Raw genomic sequence first — 22,274 nt, 5'->3', positions numbered from 1 at the left:
TTAATAACAAAAGTGCCCTGAAGACCATCTTCTTAATATCATAGTCCTGCTCAGAAGGGGAGGGTAGTTTACCCGGTGCATTAACCTTATATACCACCCACCAGTTCGCAAGAATTGGTATAGATTTGCATGGGTAAGGGATGTAGTACACCTGGGTGGCTTGTTGAGCTACAACAAATGGCTCAAAACCTGGATTTATAGTCCCATGTGCAACCTCTACCAACCCATACTGCGACATTCGTATAACTCCATTTCTTGGATGGAACCAATGACAATCGAACAAGACAAGAGACAAGGATATACGGCCTTCAAAACTGAGTTCAATGATATCTTTGATAAATCCATAGTACTCAATTGTTGTACCATCGTTGTCTTGACCAATAGTCACCAAGCCACTATTTATGGTAGTTGCATTAGGCCTTTCCTTCTCATGTTTGTCTGTTCGAAACCGGTAACCATTTACATCATAGGTACTATATGTTTTCACCCATTGGTGGTATCCTTTTGCTACTTGCTTCAAGTCAGCACTCATGGACATGTCCCTCAAGCTCTACAAAGTTAATTGGTGTTAGACTCACATTTCACAGGGAAATAATGTCAAGGGGAGAGAATAGGACAATGATCTTACTAGCTGATAGAACCAAGAAACAAAATTAGGACGGCCACGCCCAGCACCATTCCTTAGTAAATTCTCAAGTTGTCTCCTAGTTGGATCACCATGTCTCTTCCATTGTTCATCCTTGAATTGCCTACAAGTGATAAAATCACAAGGCTAATTCAGGAAAGTCAATAACTTGTAACTTCAACCAAAATAAAATTGCTTACCCAACATAGTCATCAACCTCATGAAGATTGGTGAGGACATATAGCATAGCAGTCTGCCACTCTTTCTCTGTCAATTCCCGTCTTCCTGCCTTACAAGTGGTGTCACCCCTTGATTTGAAGAGGCTGAGTTCACAATCAGACTCGACATCCACATTGTATCTTGGGATTAGATTATGAACCGTGGGGACATGGTCAGTGAAGTAGATGGATGAGAAGTTTGAGATTTCTTCAAGAGTTTCTGCCTCTACAATACCCGCTTCAACATGAGATTTGTTTTTTACTTTGCTTCTAAGGTCTTTTTGACAATTCTCAATTCGATACATCCAACGATATTGTACTGGTCCACCCATCCTTGCTTCATATGGGAGATGAAGAATTAGGTGCTGCATTGGATTAAAGAACCCTGGAGGAAAGATCTTCTCTAACTTACAAAGTAAAATAGGTGCTTCACGCTCCATGCTTTCCAACACAATGGGGTCTAGCTCTTTCGCACATAGCTAACGATAGAAGAGGCTCAACTCTGCCATCACTTCCCAAACATTATCCGTAACATACCCTCGAAACATGACAGGTAATAGGCATTCCATCATTGTGTGATAGTCATGACTCTTTAACCCATTGATGCGCATGGTACTCAGGTTCACTCCTCTCCTCAAATTTGCTGCATACCCATCAGGAAACTTTAGGGTCTGAAACCACTCTAGTATTTCCTTCCGTTGGGGTCTACTCAAGCAAAAATCTGCTTGTGGCTTCTCCCATTTTCCGGTAGAGGGTTTGTAAATCATGTTGAGATGTGGTCTATTGCAAAGTTCAGCTTGATCAATATGAGCCTTAACATTGTCCTTGGTCTTGTCAGGAAGGTCAAAGAATGTGTTAAATATGGCCTCCATGACATTCTTCTCATTGTGCATTACATCTATGTTGTGCGGAAGAAGAAGCTTATCAAAGTATGATAACTGCCATAGGCCTACAATGTGGGTCCAATTGTGTTGATCGCCATATTCCTTGAACCCATTACCATCAGCAAGGGGGTCAAGGGCTTCAAATTGTGCACGTTTTTCCTCTCCTGTTAGGCGAGGAGATGCTTCGTTGTGGACAGAAACATTTGCCCGAAAGCCCTCCGTATCAGACCTAAACTCATGATCCAATGGAAGAAACTGTCGATGGGAATCAAAGAAGGACCACTTGTGACCAGACTTCAACCATATGCATTTTACACTATCCATGAAAACTGGACAGGGCATTTCTCCATGCACGCACCACCCACAAAAAATGCCATAGCCGGGAAAATCATGGAGGGAGTATAGATATGTTGCACGCATTGTGAAATTTTGCTTTGATGCCCGATCATATGTAAGTACGCCTTGCTCGGAAGCTACATTCAAGTCATTTACTAGGGGCTGCATAAATACATTAATGTTCTTTCCAGGGTATTTGGGTCCAGGGATTACTAAACTGAGGAAAATGTTGTGCTTTTGCATGATAACACCAGGTGGGAGGTTGAGTGGGATTACAAACACAAGCCAGCAAGAGTAAGGTGATGCACCCATACCAAATGGGTTGAATCCATCTGTTGCAATTGCAAGCTGAACATTTCTAGGGTCAGCAGCAAACTCTGGAAAATGCCGGTCATATTTCTTCCATGCTTCACCGTCAGATGGGTGGACTAGCTTATCTGGATGGTAGCGATGGCCATACTTGTGCCATGTCATTTGTTTGGCTAAACCTTCTGACATGTACAGACGTTGAAGCCGTGATATGACTGGTAGATAGCGCAGCACTTTCCTGGCCACAGTGAGCTGCCTCTTTAGACCATCACTTCCTTGAACTTCAATATACCTAGACTCACCACATTTATCACAATAATTCTTGTTCTCATTCTCCTTCCTAAACAGCATACAGTTATTGGGGCAAGCATCTATCTTCTCAGATGGCATACTAAGGGCACTTAGTAATTTCTTTGCCTCATATAAGTTACGGGGAAGTCTATGGCCATGTGGGAGAAGGGTGAAGATAACACTCAAGAAAGCATCAAAGCATGCAATGCTTGTGCTGAATTGAGACTTGACTGCAAGTAGACGGGTGATAGCATCAAGTAGGTAGACTTGTGTGTGTTCATGGAGAGGCTGGCTTGCTGCAGATAACATTTGAAAGAAATCACGGGCTACAGGCTCAGGTTCTTCCTCTATAGATGGTCCATGTGCATCACGGACATCGTTGACCATGTCATCTATTCGATCATTATCAAACTCATGATCATCGATGCGCTGCCTCAGCACCTCAGATCTAGTTGGGTGCTCTTCACCATGGTAGACCCACACTGTATAGTCTAGTCTAAATCCAAACTTGCACAAGTGTTTAATCATTGTCATCCTTATTTGTGGCCGTGTGTTACCACAAAAATTGCATGGGCATGGGACATCCTCACCACTTGCTCTACCAAACACATAATCTACAAACTGTTCAGTTTTCTCTATCCATTCAGTAGTATAATCTCCTCGCCCTCTATGCCCCGTGTACATCCAACTATGATCTTCCATTATCCTAGTGGTCATAAAATTACAAAATAATTCAGATACACTATATCAACATTTTATCTACCATAAATTATATGCAACCACACATATTCATGTTTGTATATGAAGTGTAAATTAGAATCTCACATGTGGACATGTTAATATATTCTCTTGAAAGATCAAATGATAGACTCCCCATAAAATTAACATGATTTATTCTCACCCCTCAAATCCAGCACGATATCATTCACCAAATCAAACATGCCATCACAATCACATAAACAGGCTTAGAAAAGATAAGAAGGTAGATGAGTGTGCCTTACCTGCCTACCACCGTTCTGAGGCGTGCAACAGCTAGTAGCCTAGATGTGTTCTCGAATACGTCTATCCTAAAAGCAGCAAGATTGTTGTAATCTGCAAGCAATTGGCCCCCCAGACAGACACAGCTTCGGGCCAATGCAAGTTGAACTCTTATTAGCATGGATTAAATTATATTATTCCAAGAACAAACACAAAGTGAAGTTAAAAAGAGTATTGCATACACCACAATACGTTGGCTTTACTATTGAATTAATTAATTTTGGCTATTGCAAGAACAGGACACATCTATCCAACTTTACAATATTTAGACTCACATTTGTGCATCAAAGGGATAAGAAATACAAAGTGCATATGAGCAGCCATCACTATGGTACATACAATGTTCTATTTTTTATTAAAGCATTTTGCTCTTATTAGACTACATGCATTGGAAATTCAGAGAAGATAGAGACTAATGAAAAGTGCAGAGTGGCACCAACTAACTAAATGAAACCATCTTGTGAAACATTCCTCCACATAATATATTTCAGATTCACAAATCTACACCAAGAAAAAAACACAAAAAAGGATAGGGCTAATCTGGGTTGCAAATTTCAGGCAATCACTACACATGCAGCTGTCCCTCAAGCTACTACCAGATTTTTCTTTCTAAAAGAATAAAGAAAGCTGTTCTCAGCTCCCAGAAAATAAAACTGCACACACGAGGGCAACCTACCATTAGAAAATAGGGCTAATCCCTTGAGCAAAATTTGGTTAATCAAGTGGGGAAGCCAACACAACCACCATCATCAATAGGATTTAATGTAGTAGAGGGAGGGTGCAGCTCCTTGAAGATTCTGAAGTGGTAGCAGCCAGGGAGGTGAGGGAGAAGGAGCAGAGATCAGCAGCAGCCGTCAGCAGGGAGGTCCAGTGGGGGTGCCATGGTGAAGCAAGCTCGCTAGGGTGGGAAGCAGCAAGAGGAAAGGTGGAGTGGAAATTTTGTTGGATGAGTGAGAGCAGCAGGCGTGAAGGGTCAAGAGACAGGAAAGGGGAAATTTTTGGTGGAGGGAAAGGAGCCCGCCCGTGTCTTTGATGGAGGGAAAAGAAGACGTCAGAACAGATCGGCAATTTTCTCTGTTACTCGGCACGGCTTCTATAGCTTTCGGTGGACGTCCCCGTGCGCCAACGAATCACCCGTGTGCAGTACCGTGACACAAGGAAAAATTTCATGTTTCCCTTGTGCTTTAGAAACCTCCCGAGTGTCACTCGTGGCACAGGGGAAGAGCTTGGATTTCCCCGTGTGCAGACCGAAAAACATGGGGAACACATTTAGCACACGAGGAAATTGACAATTTTGGTAGTGGCTCTTTGATTGATTTCCTGTAGAAATGTAGATATACACAGCATCCAGTTTGTTCCACTGCTGCTGGGAGGAGCAATTTTAACCCTCAAATTATTGTCTGTTCCTCGCTGTATGTAGAAGCCACATATGCAGTAGCACTAATGACCAGCAACATTTCTGTCCTTCTAAGCCCCCTGTTGTCTATTTACATCAACCGGTCAATCTTATCTATGTGCTAAGCCCAGAAATCAATATTAATATATAGTAATTTTATAGATGATAATCTTTACAATATCTAAGTTAATTATATTTAAATATCTTATAAAAGTGACGAAAAGGGTTAAGATCTAAATAAACTACAATAGAACTACGTAGACTCTATCCTTCGTGATGATTCCGTAGGCAAACCAACATAGAAAACATCTTAAAACGATTCATTCTCCGTGAACTTTCTAATGTCTTCTCCAATTGAGGTTATTTGGTGATAGCATTTGTGAGCACGGATCGTACTCAACAAGTTGTGAGAAAATAATATGCATATGAAGGCTTAAACAATAATATGGCAATATTGACACTTTTGCATAAACAACATTTACATTAAAACATTTTAAAAGTAAGTAAATGATTACGTGAATAACAATAAATAAACTATCACCTTAAGATTTCAACCATCTTGACTTAACCAACCTTCCAATACCTCCACTATGGTTCCCACCACAAAGGTTAAACAACATCTCAATCACAATACCACCACCATGATTGACCAAACCATTCAAACTGGTAAGTTCTGATCATGTGAGGTTTTCTTGACACTCATAACCGTGAGTACGGCTGATTAATCAGTTTTACACTCTGCAGATGTTGTACACTTCACCCATAAGTCATGATAAATTATTTTAGCAATACCTATTAGTACCCTACACACTTCTAAGGTATGCATCAAGAGACCACTGTAAAGCCTTTACAAGACCACTCTCAACATGTGCAAACCCACTAAGGTTTCACTGCCGTATGAATACACCTCAACAACTGAGCCCCCTCTTACGCCTTATGAAAACCCTAGAAGTACACCTTTCTATTTCATACAACCAAATGATCTACACAATGCTAAAAGTAAAATAAATTAATCAGCTAGGTCCGTCTCATATCAGGCTTGTGGTTGTAGTGTTAACTTGAAAATATCACTCCACAAACCAGTTCTTAGATTTGAACAAGACTACTATAAACCCAACCGTACAACCTATACCGGTCTCATTCAACCACTTACTCAAATTCTAATTCCATGTTGTTATAAAAATTAGATCATCATCTTTTATCATAGTTATATAGGACCATTATCATATTTCATAGAGCCATTATTATGATCAATATCTCAAAGCAAGGCTAAGAATCATCTACCCATCCATAACCAAAACCATGGCAACAAGGTTGATAAAGGAAAACTAGAGTAAAGCCTAACTTTTGAGATTCCCGGTAATATTATTTGCATGCATGCTTGTAAAACAAAATATTTTAAAAACTGAGATCAATACGGTCAAGAACACAACTTGCCTTCACAATACTCAGTTAGTTTTCGAAGTCTTGGTCCTGAAGTCCTTCTAGCTTATATGGAACGTTGGCGTCTACTCACAAGCATAAGCGAAAATGGCAACAAATAAATACCAAGATTTAAAAATAATGAAATATCACACAAAAAACATCATCACATGCAAGATTACATTTTTTTTGACAATTTTGGTGAAAGAATGGATCAAATTAGAGCTACGATTAACAAGTTACAACTTCAAAAGATTAAAACAGGATAAAAAGATTAACTACATGTGAAACTATGTGAATAGGGATTTTTCTAGGATTTTCCAAAGTAATCTATGATTTTTTAGTTTTTTAGTATTTATTTGAATTATTAAACTATATAAAACATTAAACAATTAAATAACATTATTAAAACTATTGCCCAAATTAATTCTATTTTTCAAAATTATTTTTTATACTAGAAAAGTATTTATTGCACATTATATAAGATTTATGAATTATGATGCCATCATAGAATTAAAACAATTAAAACAAAATTAATTGCTGAATAGGGCTACTGACTCAGCACCCTATGCTGACGTGGTCCAACACGGCAGCGATTTGGTTGATGTGGCCCATCGATGTGGCACTAAAGATGTTAGATGCTATTAGACGATGGTGTTAAGTCTCCTAAAATCCAGCACGTCCAAATGAGATCTAACGGCTACGATCTATCCTATCAAACCGGTGTGTTACCATTTAACCGCTATCGTATACGATAGATCCGATGGCACACCTTGTTCTGTGGCAGCGACTCATTGAAAGATGGTTGAAACCTCATTGCGGTGGTCAAAGAAATTTGACAAGCGGCGGAATAGCACTAGGAGCTCACGACGATTCTGTTTTGGTCACACATTGGTGTCAGGGAGCGGCGCAGAGAGCCGGCGATGGTGAGGTGCAACTACAGTTCTCGGAGCTCAGCAAGAAGGCTTCCTAGTGGCGAATTCGCTCGGCTTCTATGGGGAAAAAGCGGCGGATGCTCTAGGAGAGGTCTAGGTGTCAACATTTATTTATACCCAGGCTGAGAGGGAAGAGGTCTCGTATTTTATTAGGCTATGGTTTCAGTGAAGTTCATCTTGTGCACGTCTCGGTCTCCCTCTTTTCAGCTCCAACCGAATAGAGATAGGGTTTAATTCAGCCGCAATTTTGATCCTCCTTCCAGATGGTTTCCTTCACGCGTATGTGTCATATTTGCCAAGGATTTCATTGGAGTTTCGGATTAGGAGCGGATTGGAGCGAGGTAGGAGACAACGACGTGGGTTGGCTTCGGTGTTGTGTGGTCGAGCGAAGTAGGGAAAACGGTTGACACGCGTGGCCCAACAGGAAAGAGAGAGCATGAGGGAGGAGGAAGTTGGGCTGGGTTGAGATCGTCAGTCGGAGAGGTTTTATCTTTATCCTTTTCCCTTTCCATTTTCCTATTCTATTTCCTTTTATACTTGTAGATGCACATAAATGTATATGATACATTCTCACATACATTATGCACACTTATATGTAAATACATAGATATATTCATCCAACTACAACAATTATATATGCATATTCAAACAATTCAAACAAGACTATATATTTATATATATTCATATCAATAGCATATAAATCTAAAAGAGTTAAACCCATTGCTTATGTATATCCATATATACATACCTATTTATATATATATACATACATACAACACTCTTTAATTTTATTTACTTTGATATTTATTTTCTTTATATAAAAATAAATTTATTCATGTTTAGAAATTTGGGATGTTACAAAACCTACTCATTAAGTGGGTCTCATCCTCGAGATTCAGACTAATGTCCAAATAGATGAGAAAACTCTTGCTTCAATTCTTCTTCTTGTTCCCATGTCGCTTCATCCTCTATGTGGTGACTCCACTATATTTTACACATTCGAATAACCTTCCTTTGAGTCACACATTATACAATTTCCAAAATTTTGAATGGATATTCTGAATAAGTGAAGTTTTCTTATGGATCCACTTCTTTCAATGGTAATTGTTCCTCTAGCACCTGTAAGCACCTTTTCAACTGTGATATGTGAAAAACATCATGCACATCTACAAGCTTAGGTGGTAATTCAAACTGATAGGCACTTTTCCACGTCTAGCAACCACTTTAAAATGTCCAATGTACCAGATTGATATTTTACCTCTAACTTTGAAATGACGAAGTTTTCTCAAAGGCAAAACCTTGAGATACACATAATCTCCTATTTCAAAGGTTAACCGTCGACAATGATTATATGCGTAACTCTTCTATTGGGATTGAGCTATCTTTATCTTCTCTCATATTGCTCGTACTTATTCTTCCTCTTCTTTAAGAATCTTAGGTCCAAACACTTGGTCTTTTCTAATTTCACTCAAGTGCAAAGGCGTCCTACACTTTCTTCCATACAATGTCTCAAATAGAGTCATTTACAAATTGGACTGGTAACTGTTGTTATATGAGAATTATGCATATGGTAGATTCTTATCCTATACAATTGTGTAGAGCACATGCTCTCAACATATCCTCAAGTATCTAATCCACTTTTTCTGTTTGATCATCTGTTTGTGGGTGATATGTCGAGCTAAAATTCAGCTTTGTATGGAGAGACTCATGTAAATTCTACAAAAATGTTGATGTAAATTGGGTACCTCCATCTGACACTATCATCTATGGAACTCCATGTAGACACACAATCCTTGACATGTATAGTTCTACCAACTTAGCTCCACTATAGGTAGTCTTTGTTACCTTGACTGAAATTATGGAGATAAGAGCATGTCCTTCCAATAGATTTGATGACAATATATAGAGCCGATCCTTATGGCCAGAACTAGTCCTCATGGGCTAGAATAATATGTTACCATATATACTTAAACCTCCCCCCCTCAAACTCAAGGTGATATAGGAGGCTAAGAAACACTGAGTTTGAGTAAATGAAGCCGATGATGTGCTTGAGTTTGTGTTTTGGTGAAAAAGTCTACAACTTGCAACTCTAATGGCACATACTAAAGAGTGATAGTTTTCTGATGATAATGAGACCGAGTAAAAGAAGCATCAATACCAATATGCTTTGTGAGTTCATGCTTCAAATGATCATTTGCAATTTGTATAGCACTAGTATTATCACATAGAAGAGGTGTGGGTGCTTCACAAGAGACACAAAAATAAGCCAACAACCAACGAAGCCACACAATCTCTGAAGTGGTAGTGGAAGGAGCTCGAAGTTCTACCTCTATACTGGATCGTTATGCAGCAACCTATTTCTTATACTTCCATGTAAGAGGAGAAGTATGAAGAAAAATACAATAACTAGTGACAAAACATCAATCCATCAGATCACTCTCTCAAGTGGAGTCCGAGTAAGCATAAAGCTGAAGCACACTAGAACAGGCTTAGAACAAGCAATGTGATGATGTCCCGTTCAAGTAAACTAATACCCGAAGCAAATGACCAAAATACACAGAATTAGGAGCCCTCACAAATTGACTCAAAATACGAAATGTGTGCGCATCAAGTCTGTTAACAGTGAGATAAACAAGACCACCCACAATACGATGATATCGAAAGGGATCCTCAAGGGGTGTACCACCAGTAGGATAAAGTTGCAAATGAAGCTCCATAGGTGTAGCAACTCTCCGAGTATTAGTAGTGCTAGAGTTAGCCATGAGATCCTAAATGTATATATATTGAGAAAGATAGAAACCTTTTTTATAAGTCATAACTTCAATCCCCAAGAAGTAGCTAATAGGGCCTAAATCAGATATTTGAAACTGCTCACTAAGTTGCTTCTTCACATGAGCAACATGATCAATATCATCTCTTGTAATCAACATATAAAGGAGAAGCAAATTACATCCTTTTGGAGATAGATGAATAAATAAGGTGGGAAAAAACCAGCAGCCTGTATAATAGAAACAAAATACTCACACCAAGCATGATGAGCTTGTTTGATGCCATATAAAGCTTGACGAAGATGACTAACATATCTTGTAGGAGCATCAACACCTAGCTACATATAAACTTCCTCATGCAAATCATCATGAAGAAAAACATTCTTAACATCCATTTGAGAAATAGTCCATGAACAAGTAGCTGCTGCTGCAATAAAGGTGCAAACTATGGTCATGTGAGCAACATGAGCAAATATCTCATCATAATCATGACCCTTTGTCTGCTGAAAACCTCTGGCAATAATGAGCTTTGTATCTCTCGATAGAACCATCTGACATTATCTTAATCTTAAACACCCACTTACATGTGATAAGAGTAGCATGAGATGGCAAGGGAACAGGATCCCAAGTACCTGTAAGATCAAGTGCAACAGGCTCCTCAAACATAGAAGACTGCCACTCAGGAATACCAGATACCTCCTGATAAGTAGATGGCTCTATAGCTACAACTGCACTCACATGAGGAAAAACCCAACCCGTCAAGAGCCATAATAGTAGCACAATCACATAAATTATAATGAGTACTAGTAGGCAACTCATCAATAATAGCAGAATCAGTAAAGATAGGAACATCAGGATTGGCCAAAGAGGCGGGATTGGACAGATGATCAGAAGCGACTGTGGCCTGATGAATATAGACATGGATGATAGGCAGAACATATGGTGGAGGAGCTGAATCCGAAGTAGGGATGGGTGGAGTAGAGGAGACCGAATCAGAGGTGGGTGGAGATGGAATAGGGGCATGATCATCAGATGAAGGAGAAGGAAGATATAGGAAAGAAGTGGACTCTGTGGGAGAGGATGTGGGATAAGTGGAAGAATTATGGAAGAAGGGATGGTTCTCAACAAAAGTCACATTACAAGAAATACACATGTGACGAGAGGAAGGATCATAGCAATGATAGCCCTTATGCTCAGGACTATATCCATGAAAGACACTCAATCGACTGGGCAAACAACTTAGTCCACTCACGCGGTGCAAGCATGATATAGAAAGTACAACCAAAAATCCGAAGATGATCATAGTTAGGAGGAGTACCAAAAAGAACCTCACCCGGGTATTTGCTGGCCAGCTTCGAAGACTAGTGTTGATTGATAAGATATACAACTGCTGTAGTGAAAATGACACTATTAGGCTGTGATTATGATTTTGGTGATTAATGACAATATAGTCAATGGGACTAACATGTTTGTCAAGAGGAAGAAACACCACGAGTATATTGATGGTAGGAAAAATGGATCGATCTAGGGGGAGAATCACAGGTTTGCTGTGATGTGTGTTCTATGTCTGTCACCAACGTTTTTGTTCGTCTTCTCCCTTTTTTTCTCTCCCCAGATGACCATGGACCCCTATTTATAGGGTCATGTGTAGCTTGTGGTACAAGTTATCATAATGTACGAATATTTGGGACCCGACCGAGTTACTGGACCTTATCCCGGATAACTACTTTCTATCCTATCGGGGAGATAAATATCCACCATGGTAACTATCGTGGTGCCTGCCCCTGGAGTGCGGCGAGCCTGTCTCAAATTGTGGCCCGGTGCTGCACTGTCAGGGGTGTCAGGATAGCCTCCATTACGCTAGGGTGTCAGAGTAGCACCCATCAGCCTAGGCCTTTAATGCCGGTCACTTCTTAGTAGGTAAAGCACGACTGGTGCTCCCCTTTTGGTAGATCTTCCCAGGGACTGCTGACTCACCTTGCTGCCTTCGGGAAGGTGGCCCGATCATCTCTAGGCGGGGGCCTCGGGAGGCATGGATCCGGGAGGTGAACACTTTGGGAGCAGGACTTCGGAAGACCAGGGCTTCGGGAGGCTGAAGCTTCGGGAGACCGAGGCTTCGGGAGACTGAGCCTTCGGGAGGCCAAGCCGGCTAAGCCAAGGGAAGGCTTCACAGGTACGAAGAGGTACCGTGAAGGGACCTGATGACTTTGGAGGTCGAGCCTTTAGCTGAGGATCCAGAGATCAAGGCTCCAAGGGACCCGGATAGTAATCTTTAACTATTATCCTCAGGATTGCTTATTTTCCCCCCAAATATATGTTAGTATGTCTCATGGATACAATATATCAAGAAGCCACCACGGTCGGGACAAGGTTTGATTGAATTGGAGAAGTCCATGGGAAATTGACCTCACTGGATAGTCTGGTGATAGCATAAGAATACACACCAGAGTATTTTCCAGGGAGATGGAAAAATGAGATTACACTCACCGGAAGGTTCATTGCTCAGAATCAGTGTACACCAGAGTATGTTCCTCAGAAGAAGAAAATGAAGACCTCAAAGTGCATCTAGGTCCCCTAAGTGGGTTATGGCTTATTGATGACAAAACAATTAAGGATCTAATATGTTTATCTAAGTTATGAACAGGTCTAAGTCTAAATTGAGAAGACATATGACGTTTGACGCCCATCGAAAAGAAAGGAGAAGCAACTAGGAGTACTCAATAGGATTTAAATTCTTTTATTTTTCAAATTGAGTCTAGGATAGTCGCTCTATTAAGAGGGTTGCATTTGATTACTTGATTAGTGTCTCAATGCTCAAGATATCCTTTAGAACCAATAAGTTGAGAGACACACTCAGCCATGGACACCGGGTTAGTTTTGCAAAGTTCACTGAGTTTCGAGTCTCCGGTGTTCACCGGATACTCCGGTACTCAGTATTTAGTCCGGAGTCTCCGAGGTAGACTCCGGCAGAGGGTGCTCAGTTCCGATTTATTTTTGTTGAAAAAGACCGGAGTCTACGGTGTTCACCGGATACTCCAGTAGTTTGTGAGTTTTAAGGCCGGAGTCTCCGAGGGAGACTCCGCTAGAGGTCAATCGGTTAAGTCTTTATTTTTATTGAAAAAGACCGGAGTCTCCGGTGTTCACCGGATACTCTGGTAGGAGAAATTGTTTTAACCGGAGTTTCCGAGGGAGACTCCGGCAGGGGTGTCTCAGTTAACATTTATTCTTTTTGATAAAAAGACCGGAGTCTCCAGTGTTCACCGGATACTCAGGTACTTGGAGAGGCCAGAGGGTCCAGTAAGTCTCCGGACTTAGTATATTCGATAGCCCTGTCAGGACCGGAGACTCCGGTGTTCATCGGAGACTCCGGTAACTTAACAGAATTTGTAACGGCTAGTTCTTACACATTCTGTGACCGTTCTGATGCCATTTTTGGATTTGGGACCGGATACTCTGGTCAGGTTTGACAGAACAGTAACGGCTAGTTTTTGAGGGAGGGCTATATATACTCCCACACCCCTTGGCATTAAATTCTTGCTGTTGTTGGTGAACTCTAACTCCTTGAGCTTTCTAAGAGCATTCAAAGTCCCTCTAACCACCTCTAGTGCTAAGGTTTGCAAAATTTAGTGAGTTTGGGTTTGGAGTGAGATTAAGCCACTTGAGCATTGAGTTCTTCCTCGAGCATTCGCTGTGATCTTTACTCTTGACGCTTTGTGCTTCTAGACGGCAAGGCGTCGCCCGTAGAGCACCCAATCTTTGTGGAGTGTCACGGGAAGTTTGTAATCGACTTCAAATTGAGTAAGGAAATTCTAGCTTGATCTTTGTGGTCGCTAGAAGAGGATAGGGTTGGAAAAGACCCGGCTCTTTGTGAGCTCCTCAACGGAGACGTAGGTACTTCTTTGTGAGGTGGCCGAACTCTGAGATAATCTTTCGCGTTCTTATTTGTGCAATTTACTTAATCGTGAGAATTTGTGAATTTACATATAAGTTGCCTTAGTGATCATCTTGCTAGTATTAACTGTTGTTTTAGCTCTGTGATAACTAGTAGACATAGCTACACCTTTAGATTCTAGCTGCTCGTTTTAATTCATAGTTGTTCTTGATTTCCTGTATAGACCGGAGACTCCGGACTAGACCGGAGTATCCGACCTTCACCGGAGTATCCGGCAGTTTTAATCCGCTGTTTTAGTTTTAATTTTCAGAGAAGCCTATTCACCTCCCCTCTAGGTACTTTCAATTAGTATCAGAGCCTAACCTCCTACAAAGCTTCACCGCTTGGAGGGAATTATTATGTCGACATCCGGAAGTCCGAGGGGTTTTAAAGATGATCCATCGAAGAATGATGACGGTAATGGTAAAGGAAAGGGAAGTGAAATTCCTTTCAATTATGATCATTTAAATTCTTCAAACAACTATATCTCCGTGCCTTCCGGGGGCGTGCACCATTTTTCGATGGTACACATTATACCGCTTGGAGGCACAAAATAAAAATGCATTTAATCTCTCTTCATCCTAGTATTTGGAAGATTGTTTGCACAGGATTTGAGTTGCCAGAGGAAGGTCAAGAGCTCACCTCAAGTGAAGAACAAAATATGCACCGCAATGCTCAAGCCACAAGTGTATTGCTTAGTGCCTTGAGTCCGGAAGAATTCAATAAAGTGGATGGACTTGAAGAAGCCAAGCAAATTTGGGATACTCTTCAAGTTGCTCATGAAGGGACAAGTGTAAGAGAATCTAAGGTAGAGCTACTTGAGGGCAAGCTAGGAAGATTTGTGATGGAAGATCATGAAACTCCTCAAGCCATGTATGATCGGATGATGGTGCTTGTGAACAAGCTAAGAGGGCTCGGGAGTGAGGACATTGATGATCACAAAGTGTTAAAGAGATTGCTTAGAGCATTTGCTCCTAGAAACCCCACTTTGGTGACACTCCTCCGAGAGAGAAGAGATTACAAGAGGCTTACACCAAGCGATGTGCTTAGAAGGATCCTTGCTCATGAGCTCATGGAAGAAGAAGCAAATGAAGTGAAGATTCATGCCAAACAAAGCTCAACCTCCAAGAACAAGGAGGTTGCATTCAAGGCAAGCAAAAGCAAGCAAGCTCAAGAATCAAGTACAAGTGAAGAGGAAAGCTCCGAAGATGAAGAAATGGCCTTCTTTGTGAAAAGATTCAAGAAGTTCATGAGAAAGGGAGGCTACTCAAAATACAAGCGAGACATGCCCAAGAAGAGAACATCAAGAAGGGCATGCTATGAATGTGGCGAAGTTGGTCACTTCATAGTCAATTGTCCAAACAAGAACAAAAGAAAGGACAAAGAAGACAATAAGATCAAGCCATACAAGAAGGACAAGAACAAGATATACAAGAAGAAATATTCGGGCCAAGCACACATTGGAGAAGAGTGGGATTCAAACTCCGACTCTGACTCCGATGATGAAGGAGTCGCCACCATTGCCATCCATGAGCCAACACCAAGAAAATCACTCTTAATGAGTGATGATGATGACGACTCCCCAAAGTGCTTCATGGCTAAAAGCCGCAAGGTAAAATCTCAATCCATGCTTTTAGATAGCGATAGTGAATATGATAGTGATCGTGATAGCTTGTTTAAAGGTTTGAATAAAAATGTTATGGCTAAAATAAAGGAGCTAATGGATACAATAGATAGTCATGAGGAGACCCTCGAGAGACAAGAGGACTTGCTCATCCTTGAAAAGGAGAGAAACCTTGAACTCGAGGAGCTCTTTGCTAAAGAGAAGGAGAAAGTTGAGAAATTATCAAATGATTATGATTTGGCCAATTCCTCAATTGCCGACCTTAAGAGTAACAATTTCTTGCTTCAAGAGAAATTATCTTGTTTGGATAAAAATTATAAAACTCTTGAAACACAAATTGATATCCTTAAGAAAGGCTCATCCAACTCTAATGAAGCTAATTTACTATCTAGTGCATCTACTAGCAATGGATGCTCTCGTTGTTTCAACTATGATATAAATGCTTATACCACTAATGTTGAATCCTTGCAAGCATTACAAAAGGAGAATGAGAGGCTAAATGCCTTGGTCAAATATGGATGCATCAAAACTATAAATCAAAAGATGCACTTTACAAGACCATCCAAGCCAAGGATAACAAGCTAAAGAGAGGTCTTGAATTTGATCAATACACGAGCAAACCAAATGGTCATGTGCTATTGAATGGAGTGGAATGCCTCAAGTTTGTCAAAGGAGGCAAGCAAGTTGATCACACGGCTCAAACAAGGCAACCAAAGGCTCATGCTCCTCAATGCTCATTCTATGCCTCATATATGCTCAAGAGAGACCACCGTGGTAAAGTGGTTGCTCTCTATGTTGGTCCTCACACAAGAGATAGAATTGTTAAAAGGAATGTGTGGGTGCCAAAAGTGCTTGTGATTAACGCTAAAGGACCCAAACAAATTTGGGTATCTAAAATAAAGGCATAACTTTGTTTTGTAGGCATACTCCTCCGGTGGATCAAGTTGGGTCATTGATAGTGGATGTACAAATCACATGACTGGAGAAAAGAGTATGCTTTCATCCTTTGAAGAAAATGGAGGATCTCATGAAAACATCATTTTTGGTGATAATGGAAAAGGAGAGGTAATAGGCCTAGGTAAAATTTCCATCTCAAATGATCATTCTATTTCAAATGTCTTGTTAGTCAAATCTCTTAATTACAATTTGTTATCCATGTCTCAATTATGTGAGATAGGTTATAATTGTCTTTTTACCAATGAGAGTGTGATTGTCTCTAGAAGGGAAGACGTCTTAATAGCTTTCACCGTTAAGTTAAAGGATAAACTTTATCTTGTTAATTTTTCAACGGATGAAGTGAAGCCTAAAACTTGCTTGATGGCTAAGTCTAGCATGGGTTGGCTTTGGCACCGCCGACTAGCTCATGTTGGCATGAGGAATTTGTCTAAACTTCAAAAAGGCGAACACATCCTAGGACTAATAAATGTTTCTTTTGAGAAAAATAGAATTTGTAGTGCTTGCCAAGTGGGAAAGCAAGTTGGAGCATCTCATCCCGTTAAAAATGTGATGACAACTACAAGACCATTGGAACTCCTCCACATGGACTTATTTGGGTTGATTGCCTACATAAGTATTGGAGGTAACAAATATGGTTTAGTTATTGTTGATAACTTTTCACATTTCACTTGGGTATTCTTCTTGCATGACAAAAGCGAAACACAAGCTATTTTCAAGAAGTTTGTAAGAAGAGCCCAAAATGAGTTCGAAGTGAAGATCAAGAGAGTGAGAAGTGACAACGGAAGTGAGTTCAAGAATATACAAGTTGAAGAGTTTCTTGATGAAGAGGGAATCAAGCATGAATTCTCGGTTCCTTACTCCCCTCAACAAAATGGAGTGGTCGAGAGGAAAAATAGGACTCTAATTGAGTCCGCAAGAACAATGCTTGATGAATACAAGGTATCGGATCAATTTTGGGCAGAAGCAATCAACACCGTATGCCATGCCATCAACCGGTTGTATCTACACAAGATATTGAACAAGACCGCATATGAGCTTCTAACCGGTAACAAATCAAATGTTTCCTACTTTAAAGTTTTTGGTAGAAAATGCTTTATTTTAAATAAGAAGGCAAGAAGTTCTAAATTTGCTCCAAAAGTAGATGAAGGTTTTATGCTTGGTTATGGATCAAATGCCTACGCCTACCGTATTTTCAACAAAACCACCGGTTGCGTTGAAATTGCGAGAGACGTGACATTTAATGAATCTAATGGCTCCCAAGTGGAGCAAGTTGATCCTAATGTGCTAGGTGACAAAGAAATACCAAGCGAAGCAATCAAGAAGATGGCAATTGGTGAAATCAAGCCTTTAGAGCAACAAAAGCTACAAGAGACTCAAAATGATCAAGATTAACCATCTTCATCAATGCAAGTGGAACCATCAACATCAACTCATGATCAAGGCGACAAACGACCACAAGATCAAAATAAAGACTATGAAGACCCAAATAACTTTTTGGATGATGAAGTGGGAGATATTCAACATCAATCTCAAGTACCATACCCTCGCGTTCATAAAAGCATCCAAAGAGATCACCCTGTGAATAACATACTTGGTAATATACAAAAGGGGGTAACTACTCGTTTAAGAATTGCAAATTTTTGGTGAATTTTACTCTTTTGTTTCCTCTTTGGAGCCTTTGAAGGTAGAAGAAGCTCTTGATGATCCGGATTGGGTGATCGCCATGCAAGAAGAATTGAACAACTTCAAAAGAAATGAAGTTTGGTCCTTGGTGGAAAGGCCAAAGCAAAATGTGATTGGCACAAAATGGGTCTTTCGCAACAAACAAGATGAAAATGGGATAGTAACAAGGAACAAAGCACGATTGGTTGCTCAAGGGTTCACTCAAATCGAAGGTTTGGATTTTGGTGAGACTTATGCTCCCGTAGCTAGAGTTGAGTCAATTCGTATATTATTAGCCTATGCTACTCACCATGATTTCAAGCTATATCAAATGGATGTGAAGAGTGCATTTCTCAATGGACCAATCTCCGAATGGGTATATGTGGAGCAACCGCCCGGCTTTGAAGATCCCAAGCATTCCGCACATGTTTACAAACTCCATAAGGCGCTCTATGGGCTAAAGCAAGCTCCTAGAGTATGGTATGAATGCCTTAGGAATTTTCTTGTCAAAAAGGGCTTTGAAATAGGCAAAGCCGACTCTACTCTCTTTACCAGGAATGTTGATAATGATTTATTTGTTTGCCAAATATATGTCGATGATATTATATTTGGTTCTACTAATCAACAATTTTGTGAAGATTTTAGTAGGATCATGACAAAGAGTTTTGAGATGTCTATGATGGGGGAATTGAAGTTCTTTCTCGGATTTCAAATCAAACAACTCAAGGAAGGAACCTTCATTTGCCAAACAAAGTATATCAAAGACATGCTCAAGAAGTTTGACATGGAGAATGCCAAACCGATCAAGACACCTATGCAAACTAATGGACATCTTGATCTCAATAGAGAAAGAAAAAGTGTGGATCAAAAGGTATATCGCTCCATTATAGGTTCTTTGCTTTATCTTTGTGCATCTAGGCCCGATATCATGCTTAGTGTGTGCATGTGTGTAAGATTTCAAGCCGCTCCAAAAGAGTGTCATTTAATGGCCGTTAAGAGGATTCTTCGATATTTAGTTCATACACCTTACCTTAGCTTATGGTATCCTAAAGGGTCATCCTTCGACCTCATCGGCTATTCGGATTCCGACTATGCCGGTTGCAAAGTAGATAGAAAAAGCACTTCGGGGACTTGCTAATTCTTAGGTAGGTCCTTAGTGTCTTGGTCGTCTAAGAAACAAAACTCCGTAGCCCTATCCACCGCCGAAGCCGAATATGTTGCCGCGGGAGCTTGTTGTGCTCAACTCCTATGGATGAGGCAAACACTAAGAGATTATGGCCACAAAACATCCAAAATTCCACTTTTGTGTGATAATGAGAGTGCCATCAAAATAGCCAACAATCTCGTACAACACTCAAGAACCAAGCACATAGACATTAGACATCACTTCTTGAGAGACCATGCAACAAAAGGGGATATCGATATTTGCCATGTGAGAATAGAAAGACAACTAGCCGATATCCTCACTAAGCCACTAGACGAGCAAAGGTTTTGCGAGTTGAGAAGTGAATTAAATATCCTAGATTCTCGAAACGTGGCTTGAACTGTTGCATACATTTGCTTGTTATAGATTTGTAGTTTTCTTAGCTAGGAGTTTGCGAAAACTGCATTTTTGAGTGAATTTCTCAAAATTATTTGGTTCTTTGATCTCTCGATCATAATTTGCAATTTGTGATCATAGTTATGTAATGATGCTTGTTGGCTGATCACATTTAGCAAATTAGTCCTTTATGTCCAATGGCCTTCTTCTGAAAAATTCCTCCCCAAATTTCAGCCTTCAATCTATTCTGTAACAGTTCCAGGTGCTAGAATGTCCAGTGTTCACCGGAGTATCCGGACCTGACACTGTTCACTTTTCCAGCTGATTCCTGTCCAGGTTCCAGTTACCGGATAGTCCGATCTTCATCGGACTCTCCGGTAAAGTATCAGGACTGGAGTCTCCGGTCTTCACCAGAGTCTCCGGGATCTCCAGATTTCTTATATAACCCCCTGCCCGAACAGTTCCTCAAACTCATCTATTCTCAACTCCTCTCTCCCAAACTTAGTCTCTCCGGCGATTTTTGAGGAACAACCAAGGAGCTTCAAGATTTTCATAGTTCCTCACTTGGATTCAAGGCCGGAATCTCCGAAAAACTCTATTCATCAAAATCTCCAGAGTATTTTTGCTTCAAAAGGTACTTTTTCCCAAATCTTCCCGATCTATCAATGCCCTTATCTAGGATCGATTTCCCTTGGTAGAATAGCTCCATATACTTCCTAGAACTTATCCCTAAACCAGATTCAACTCTTGTCGGCCAAATCTTCCAAAACCTAGGTTTTGGGGGATTTCTCGGGCTGACTGGAGTATCCGGTGTCTGCCTGTTTTTCAGTAACATTCTATTCATTAGTGTTCTTCATATCCTCCTTATTCCTTCTATCTCTCTCAGGTAATTTGCTATGGCCGAAGATCGCTTTGTGAAGGGTCACATATTTGAGAGGAAGAAGAAACAAAAGAATGATCCTCGTGCTTAAGAGGCAAGAGCACCGGCCCATTCAGAGGATAGCGGGAGTGGGCATGCAAGCGGTGAGAGAGTCCGCAAAGTGGCCACAGGAAGAGGAATTCACATAGAAGAAGGGACATTTGCTGAAGATCCGCAAAAAGACGTGGTCACTCTGTGTCGAACCAAGAGTCAATCAATGAGGGGCCACGAAAGTGGTCGTGGAAAGGGTGTAGCCCGGGTGACAGCAGGAAGGGGAAGAGGTGGGATGCCTTCTCGAGAAGAGAGAGGCAAAGGCATCGCCATAGAAATCAGTTCTGGGTCCGATGAAGCTGAGGGAGAGGTTGAGGAAGAAGAGGAAGCTGATGATGTGATTGGACCTTTGAAACTCCATAGACCACTAAGGACTGCAACTATCTTTGACACTCCGAAGCAAACAATGAACTACATGAGGCATGCATCCAGGGTGGTGAATGAGAGATTGAACAACCCGTATGACTATGAGAAGAATGTCGCAGATCATCGCTTTTGGAATGACTTCCAAGCAGATTTTTATGAACAGTGATCCTATCAAAGAAGAAGCCAATTACACATATGCAGTGGATTGGTTGGAATTACATGGCTCAGAAAAATGATCCCATGTTCAATGAAGTGATCGCTGCATGTGAGAGCAAGAAATTCAAGAACATAATGGCATTCAAGAATGATTGGTGCAAGGAAGTCATCGCACAATTTTATGCCACCGTTTGGTTCGAGGGATCGGAGAATCCCTTTATGCATTGGATGACCGAGGGAGTCCAGTACAAAATAAGCTTCAGAGGATTTGCTCATCATTTTCATTTTAATACTCGAGACACATCCAAGGATCAAATCCATAATGAGAATCAACTCGTCCATGGTTAAGATACTTTGGAAGAGCTTGGGTTCATGTATCTTAACCATGGACGAGTCGAATTTGGAAAACTTACAGGAATGAGACCATTCTACCGTTGCTTAAACTCCTTGTTTCGACTCACTTTAGCACCAAAGAGCGGGGATGCGACAACTATGCAGAGCATCTCTAGGAATCTCCTGCCGCCATGTCCAATGATCATGCTCCCAGTGTGGTGTATTTTCTTTGGGAAGAAATTGTGTTCACATCCAAATCGCCCATCAAGAGTTGTGGATACGCTCCCTATATCATGTTTATCATTGAGAGAGTATCCAAGAAAACCTTTGTGAAGGAGATAAAACATGAACCCTATCGGATGAGACCCCTTAACATCCGAGCTCCATCTCCCTTGCCATCACCTCCTCATGCTCCACCAAGCTCAAGGAAGTTTGCCTCGAGATGTGCTCCTCCTCGAGGGTCATCTTTTATCAAAAGTGCTCTCAAAGCAATTTTCAGAGTGTGCATTCATA

At 40.7% G+C, this 22,274-nt stretch overlaps 1 protein-coding gene across 1 annotated transcript; it reads right to left on the bottom strand.

The window, feature by feature from the left end:
• Nucleotides 1-36: 36 nt before the first annotated feature.
• LOC133887550 (uncharacterized) lies at nt 37-3,656 on the bottom strand. The gene is made up of 3 exons (XM_062327536.1): nt 826-3,656; nt 629-749; nt 37-550 (listed from the first exon to the last, which is right to left on the bottom strand). Exon 1 carries the CDS (start codon nt 3,378-3,380, stop codon nt 1,323-1,325), a length of 2,058 nt encoding a protein of 685 aa, XP_062183520.1. The 5' UTR covers nt 3,381-3,656; the 3' UTR covers nt 37-550; nt 629-749; nt 826-1,322.
• Nucleotides 3,657-22,274: the final 18,618 nt, after the last annotated feature.

The sequence above is a fragment of the Phragmites australis genome, chromosome 12 (genome assembly GCF_958298935.1).
Source record: "Phragmites australis chromosome 12, lpPhrAust1.1, whole genome shotgun sequence".
NCBI lineage: Eukaryota > Viridiplantae > Streptophyta > Magnoliopsida > Poales > Poaceae > Phragmites > Phragmites australis.
The sequence above is the reverse complement of the archived record's forward strand: the minus strand, read 5'-3'. Positions and strand labels throughout refer to the sequence as shown.